Source organism: Pseudorca crassidens, chromosome 1, assembly GCF_039906515.1.
Source record: "Pseudorca crassidens isolate mPseCra1 chromosome 1, mPseCra1.hap1, whole genome shotgun sequence".
Taxonomy (NCBI): domain Eukaryota; kingdom Metazoa; phylum Chordata; class Mammalia; order Artiodactyla; family Delphinidae; genus Pseudorca; species Pseudorca crassidens.
The window spans coordinates 10,617,561-10,625,759 of record NC_090296.1 but is presented as its reverse complement, the minus strand read 5'-3'; the positions used below and the strand labels follow the sequence as shown (position 1 = coordinate 10,625,759).

The window sequence follows — 8,199 nt, the reverse complement described above, 5'->3', positions numbered from 1 at the left end:
GGGATGAGAACCCTCCCCAGGTGAGCTAGAATTGAGCAGCGTTGCAGAGTTTTCACTGGTCATGTCCATCTCTGCATGGGAAGCCATACTTGTTTTCCATTGACTGTAGTGACGTAAAGAGCCCTTTCCGTTTCCTCTTCCCTTTCTATGAATTTCAGAATGTGCCTCTCTAAATGTGTATTTCAGGATTCATACTTCTGGGACCTTGGGTTTAACCATACCTCCCGTCACAGTGTTTTCTATTACAAAACACCTAAAATCCCCACCATCACAGGGCAAGTAGGATCCAAACATTCAATCGCAAAAGATGCATTGCATTATTATGAGGTTAGTGAAAACTGATATATTATAGGTGGTCTATACAGTCACAAAAATCACAAAAGTACAGACAGTGAAAATTATCCTATACCCTAAACTGAGAACGTCTCATATGATATCAAGATGGTCACTTCCTAGCCCTCCACATCGCCAGGTCACCCCTCCCCAGCATAAGGTGAGAACTTCAGGGTCCTCCCACCACCAGCCTCGTGTACTGGAGCCCTTCATTGGTCAAGTTATACCTGGTCCACTTAACTACACATTATCACAGGTGTTCGCGTCCATCACTACAATGAAAGCCATCCAGCCTTTTCGCTGGTTCAGAGCTTCAACCAATTCACTGAACAAAGTTAGGCACTTTTACTCCTCAGAATTGCAGAAATGGGTCCGTGCACCCCTGTCCTTCCACCCTTGGTTCGTTTTTACAAAGTCTCCTTTCAAAGTACCACAAATGGCATCACCTGCCAATGCTGAAAAGATAACAATATCTGTCTTTGCAAGCCTTCTGTGAGTTCAGCCCCATCTCCTACCTGCATGAACAAACATGGAAGGGGCTGTTTTGAAGGGGCTGATATTCAGAGCACAGCCTCCCTCAAGTCCAGAGGCTGGACGATGCTGGGATCACAACCAACAGCTTCCAACGTCCACCACACAATGCCACCGTAGCCCGCTCAGTTTCCAAAGCTGTGCACATCCTTGGCTGCAAAATCACTTCTGGGACAAAGGAATGTTTCTGAATTCAAAACAATTCCACCTCAAACGTGTTCTCCACTATTAACAAACAGTTCAGGAAGAAATGAAGGAAGCTGAATCCCTCTGGGGACACACTCGGTTTTGCCCCGATGGGATCTTAGCAGCATCTAAGCATCTTTGACAAGGCCATCTACAAACTCCCAGGGCTGTTGATGAAGTTGGCTGTTCACCTGCAAGAATACTTCAGGACAGGTTAGGTGAGGGTGACGTTCCCCAAGCAGCCTTCCAGGCCAGAGGCAGCTGTGGTTTCCATTATACCCTGCCTCTCCCCATGTTTGGGAAATCCTAGTGGAGTTTCAGAAAGTGGAATCAGGGAGATATGTTTGACAACTCTTTTTTTTTAAAATGTGATGGATGGGGCCTGTGTCTTTTCCACAGCTGGCTTCTAGCACTGCCCCACCCTCCATTACTGCAAGTTCACCTGCTTTATAATGATCTGTTACCCCTGTCCGTCCCTGAGTCTGGGGCAGCTATGCAAGGCAGTGGGTGGGAGAAGGATGTAACACAGCCCTATGGAGATATGAGAGGTCCACTGCCTAGGCCCAGCTGGCTTGGCCTCTCCCCATTTCTCCCTTCTGAACCCCCTTTGGGCTCTGACAGGCACTGGAGTTAATGACCACATCCATCCTTTGCCCCTGAAGGCCTTCCAGCTCCACAGCCAAAGCCCCCATGGAGCTGGGAGGGCCTGCAGCCCTGGCTGATCAGGCCCAGGCGGTTTCTTGTTTATTTATTTATTTATTTATTTAATCTATCAGATAGAGAATTTTAATTAAATTGGCATAGTTAAGACCGAAAAGATAAAGTGGACATTGTAAGTGTATCTTCAGCCCTTGCCTTAACAGGCAAATGAACACAACTGAAACACAGGTGACTCTTGCTGGTCTATGAGACAGTGAAGGGAACTTCTCAGGATTTAAATATATTAATATAACCACTGATAGAAATCTAAATATAAAACCAATCTCCTATAGGGTTTGAGAAGGCGTTCACCATATCCCTGAAAAGTTTAACCTTCCTTATTCAAGTTTAATCATCTCTTTAGAAGGGGAAAACAGTGATAGTACTTGTTGAACCAGAATTACTAGCAAAATTCAAAAAGCTGACCATATTCATTTAGCCACAAGCCAATCTTATTTAAATCGGGACAGAAATATTACATCAGCCATTCATGATCTGAATTCTAGTGTATGAGATCAATTTAAATATGGTACACATAAAAAGTCATGAGACATCGGCTTCATGATAAATAAGGCAGTGGCCAACTATTACGCATTCGTAGCTTTTTTGAGATATGCTATCAAGTCTGCCCTTTCTGCCTTCTTCTTAATGCCAGCGAAGATCATTTTTGTTCCAGGGATGTACTTCTTGGGATTCTCCAAATACTCCATCAGCGTCTCCTCTCCCCAGGTGATGCCTTCGTTCTTGTTGGCATCTGTGTAAGAGAAGCCGACAGCCTGACCTGTCTTTTGCCCAAACAGACCATGGAGATTTGGCCCAGTCTTGTGCTTGCCTCCCTTTTCCACAGTATGGCACTGGGCACACTTCTGAACAGAAATCTTCTTGCCCTTCTCAACATCACGCCTTTCTAAATCGTACTTTCTCCGTGCACGACTAAGAGGTTCCCGCTCGCAAGCCGAACGTCCCGCTCTCTAATCTCATATTTAAATAAATGCATTTAAGTTTTAAAACACAAAACGATTCGAAGAAGTATCAAGTAAACCGTCATACAGATGTTAGGCTGACTGGTGTGCAGCGTATGGCTGGTCCACATTTCGGCCATGCTGACTTAGATCAGCCTTCGAGTGTTTTGAACAAATTGTTCCTCGAAGGCCTGCGTTCGGGATGCTATCTGGGGTTCCTTCCAAGCCAACAGCCTCCCTAGGAACTGGAACTCCTAAGCTCTACTGGAGCGATGTGATTCAAAGTCTTTCGCTTAGGCTAATCTATCCTGCTTTAAATCCTACAGCGCTATAGAAACTCAATGACAGAAGAGACAGCTGGTCGGTGACAGGAAAATACCATTAGAAGGCGAGAGGCAGCCAAACCCTCGGTAAACGGATTAACTCACTTAGCTTCTGGAAGGTAAACCTTTCTGGAGATGGCATCCAAGTCAGGAGGTGGGCCAGCTCCCTGTGAGGTGGGCCCCTGAATGCAGATGAAACGTGGGTTTGGAGCTCTGATGCAGATCCAGAGGGGCCAGGCCTGGAATGCCCGGCAGGGAGTTTTAGCCTGCAGATGCCAAGGTGCAGCACATTTGAAGTTGTGAGGAAGGGGAAAAGCAACAGGAATGAAAGCAAATATCTGGGAGGGGATTTTCTTTGGGCTCACTTCCCCTTGCATTCAAACCTATTAACCTTAGTGTGTTAGGAGCACTTTCTTCAGGAATAATCTCACTAAATGCTGCAGAAAAGTTAGAAGGAGTGTGTTGGGCTTGAGAGGTAGAGAAATAGACACAAAATTCACTAGCATCAGTGGAAACTGCAATGTTAAGTCTCCAGTTCAAATACTAGAGTTGGAATCCTGGCCTAGAGATTTTTTTTTTTTTTTTTTTATCTCTACAGTTTATACTCCTCCTCAGAGATGAATGTTTTTCTTACTAGTCTTATTCTGAACAGCTACAAACTGGGATTCAACCCTGCCAGGCTGTGTGTGTGTGTGTGTGTGTGTGTGTGCACCTGACCTAGAGACTACCCTTTAAGTAATATGTGTGTACTGTGTGTATTATTTTTAAAGAAGTAGTTTGGCTTCTATCCTTCAGATATCCAAGGGTATTTGGAAAAGATAGTCTAAGACAGATTATTGATCCATTCCTCCAGTTTCCTAAGTGCTCAGTGTATATCAAGTTTATAGAGTATAAGAACTTAACTTCTTACAGAAATGCCTTTACTAAATTGCACTGAAATAATAAGGTCTTTTGCTTTTATATTGGAATGTTATGGCATCTTTAGGAAAATCCTTATGCTGCTTAATATTCTCACAAGTAAGGATCCTCATGAGAAAATATTTGTGACATTTGAATCAAGGATAACTTTATCTCTCTTAAGAGGTTGGTATGTTTCCTTTAATCAGACAAGTGTTATATAACTCATCACATTTCTATTTTTGCTTTGGCTGCCAGGAAACTCAAAGACCAGTAACTCTACTGGCCTATCTGTTCAAGACCAGTAACTGTTCAAGACCAGTAACTCTACTGGCCTAAATTTGGGGTATGATCATTTTTCCTGTTCAAGACCAGTAACTCTACTGGCCTAAATTTGGGGTATGATCATTTTTCCGCTTATTTTAATATTTGCTTAATAATCCTCAATAATAACTTTAACAGTCCTACTTTATCTGAGTCTGGTATACATTACATCTGTTACATATCAGATATATATAGTATACATTATATCAGGTCTGTTTTCACTTGCAGTTGACAGATATCCAACTCAATTAAGTTAAGCAATAAAAAGTGGGGAGGGGATTCTTATTGGCTCATACAGCTGAAAAGTTGAAAAGCTCAGGGTAGATCCAATCATAAAACTTTAGAATAGGGACAAGCCAAAGGGACACAGGAACCAACCTGAAAGTGCTCCCAGTGACCAAAGCTGGAACAATTTGAACAACAAAATAAATAACACGGAACTGAATTATAACCCAAAGTATAAAAGAAATATATGTGAGTCCATCCTATTAATAATATAAACAAATGATGGAATAAATAGGAACAAGAAACAAATCTTCCTTACAAAAGAATTTCAAATAATATATGTAGAAGCTCCCTCTCTAGGATGTAGAGGTTAATTCCTCTGAGGGTGGACGAGATTTAGTGACTGGCTTCCAAAGAGGAGGGTATAAAAAAGGGAAAATAGTACCTTTACAGTGGAGAAGGCTGGCAAACACCACCTTGACCAAGTGATAAAGCCAACGTCACCAGTGATGAGGCATGTCGATATGACATGAACCCTCTGATACGATGTGATGAAAAAGGTACTTCACATCTACGGTAGTCTTTCCAAGACTCCAAAACCCCGTCTAAGCATGAGAAAAACATCAGACAAGCCCAAGTTGGAAAACATTCTACAGGATACCTGGCCAGGACTCCTCAAGACTGTCAATCAACATCATGAAAAACAAGAAAAGACTGAGAAACTATCACAGACCAAAGGTGACTAAGAGGGCATGATGACTAAATGCAACGTGGTACCCTGTATTGGAAAGAGGACATTAATGGGAAAACTGGTGAAATCCAGATAAAGTCTGGAGTCTAGTTTACAGTAATGTGCCAATGTTGGCTTCTTACTTGTGACAGTTGTACCATTGTAAGTTATAGTGTAAGATGTTAACAATAGGGGGAACCAAAACTCTCTGTACTAGTGTTTCAGTCTGTTCAGGCTGCTATAACAGAATACCATAGGCTGGGTGGCTTATATCCAACAGAAATTTATTTCTCAGAGTTCTGGAAGCTGGAAGTCCAAGATCAGGGTGCCAGCATGGTTGGGTTCCGGTGAGAGTCCTCTTCCTGGTTTGCAGATGACCATTTTCTTGTTGTATCCTCACAAAAAAAAGAAAGAGAGGGATCCTGTGTTTCCTCCTCTTTCATAATGGCACTAATCCCCTTCATGAGGGCTCCCTCCTCATGACCTATTCACCTCCCAAATGCCCCACCTCCAAAAACCATCACATCAAGGGTTAGGATTCCAACTTTCATGAATATGGAGGGGGGACACAAACATTCAGTCTGTAGTTATCTTTGTACCTTCTCTGGGAATTTAAAATTATTCTTAAAAACAGTTAAAAAGTAGCAGAGGGACAAACAGAAAATAAGTAATAAATAAAATAAAGTCAATCCCATCAATAATCATATTAAATGTTAATGGTCTAAACACTCCAATTAAAAAGTAGAATGGTCAGAATGGATAAAAGAGACCCAACTTCAGCTTGTCTAAAAGTGATGCACTTTAATTATAAAGGCACACAGATTGAAAGTGAATGGAAAAGTGATGGAAAATAATTTGTCATGTAAAAAGTAAGACTTAGAAGGATGGAGTGACTATATTAATAACAGGCTAAATACACTTCAAGGTATAGAGTATTCGTAGAGATAAATTACGTATAAACACACATGCATAACCCTGATTGATGGTTTAAGAGAGATCATCTTCATCAAATGGTGTTAGAGCTGTGTTTGGCCCAGTCTTACATTTGCCTTTTTCTCTTCATGTGGCTCCCTCTCCACTTCCTCACCCCACCCCACCCCACTTAACCAACCTTAGCAACCTAGTATTGACCTTTTCCATATTTCCCTATGCTTGTAAAATTATTTCTAAACATATAAGACCACACATACATGTATATATACATATACAAAATATTTCTGTCATTGCTTTAGGAAAACATAGGTTCAAAGCATACACACTCTGCTCCAGCTTCTCTTTTAATACCTCATGCAAATTGCTCCAGGTCCCCAGATATCGTGCTAATTCACTATTTTTAATGAACTATTGAGAACGATCTATTACTATGAATTATCCACAATTTATTCAACGTTGAACATATATGCTTACATTATTAGTATAAGGATTCCCAGGAGTGGGATTCTGGGTCAATGGGGCACGTGTGTGTAATTTTAATACATTTTGCCAAGTTACTCCCCGAGAGGTTGTAGTAACTGCATGTCCACCAACCATGGGCGTGTGTACCCTCTTCCCTGCACAGGAAGAAAATGCCACCTGTTCAACATGAATTCTGCACCCCCAGCCCCCATGGAGGGTGTAGAGCAGATGGTACTGGGGCTCACACCCATCATTACGGGTCTCCTGGCTCACTTTGGGGAGACAGCAGCATCCACACCCACAGCTCCCTCAGCTGCTGCTCAGCGTGTCTGTCAGGGTCCCAAATCCTGGGTCACTTTATGTGAATGAACCTGTTCGTGTCCACCTGGGCCAGGTGCTTCTCTGGGGAAGTACCAGCTCGTCTGCAGCTCACCTTAAAGCATCAGGGTCGTGGGCTTTGAGGAAATAAAAGACCAACTGGAGATCCAATGAGACACAGCCTCCTGGGGGTTTCAGCCTATCCTCCTGGCTTCGAAATTGACCTCGTTCTCCCCACTGCAAGGTCATCTTCTTTTCCTGTTGCCAACCCTGCTGGCCGCAGACCCACAGCAGACTTGGGGACGACACACTGACGTAGACAGTTTAACTGGTTCCCAAGATGTGTAAGGTCAAATGCCTATAATAAATCCCCTATGACACCCACAGCTATTCTGCTTCTCTGAGGGAACCCTAATACTGTACGCCACAATTATTCTCATCCAGCTCTATGATAAAGCAAGCTTTGAGCCTTCAGGGTATATACTAAGACCAGCTGTTCCTATGGCCATCGCTTAGACAATGTCTGCTTAACTACAGATTGGAATTCACTGATGCAGTTTTACAGCAAGTCAATTCTGCAGACATGTACTGAGCACCTACTGTGTGCTCTCTGTGAGGTCTGCCCTCACACTAGTAATAATCCTCTTTTATAATGACCAAGAAGAAAGAAAATCTTGAGATAAGGTAAAAAACAAAAAGTTTATGCTTGTAGTTGTAGCAACTTCATATTAGATGAATCCTCCAAGTGTTTTTAACGAAACTAGACCTTTCATTGGGTGATAAAAATGACTCATGGGTGCCAGCAGTAATACGTAACTCTTCTTGTGTGTGTGTGATGATTTCCTAAGAGGCTAAGATCTAACTAATTGCCCAATTCTGAGTTTCTTTAAAAAAAAAAAAAAAAAGAATCTAGCACGCGAACATGGATTAGCATCTTCAGAATTCAACAGTAGTTTAATTTATACCTAACATGTGGATTGGGAACTGCTTGAGAAGCATTCTTGTCACCTTTTTTAAAAATTAAAAAGTAAGACAGCAACTCCCTTGCCTATTCCATGAAGGTCTTAAAACATACCTGTAGGGCTTCCCTGGTGGCGCAGTGGTTGAGGGTCCGCCTGCCGATGCAGGGGACACGGGTTCGTGCCCCGGTCCGAGAAGATCCCACGTGCCGCGGAGCGGCTGGGCCCGTGAGCCATGGCCGCTGAGCCTGCGCGTCCGGAGCCTGTGCTCCGCAACGGGAGAGGCCACGACAGTGAGAGGCCCGCGTACCGCAAGA

General features: G+C 42.9%; 1 protein-coding gene across 1 annotated transcript; it reads right to left on the bottom strand.

Moving 5' to 3' along the window:
* Window positions 1-2,313: 2,313 nt before the first annotated feature.
* On the bottom strand, window positions 2,314-2,851 carry LOC137218890 (cytochrome c-like). Its single transcript, XM_067727038.1, has 2 exons — window positions 2,841-2,851; window positions 2,314-2,682 (listed from the first exon to the last, which is right to left on the bottom strand). Exons 1-2 carry the CDS (start codon window positions 2,849-2,851, stop codon window positions 2,337-2,339), a joined length of 357 nt encoding a protein of 118 aa, XP_067583139.1. The 3' UTR covers window positions 2,314-2,336.
* Between the last annotated feature and the right edge of the window lie 5,348 nt (window positions 2,852-8,199).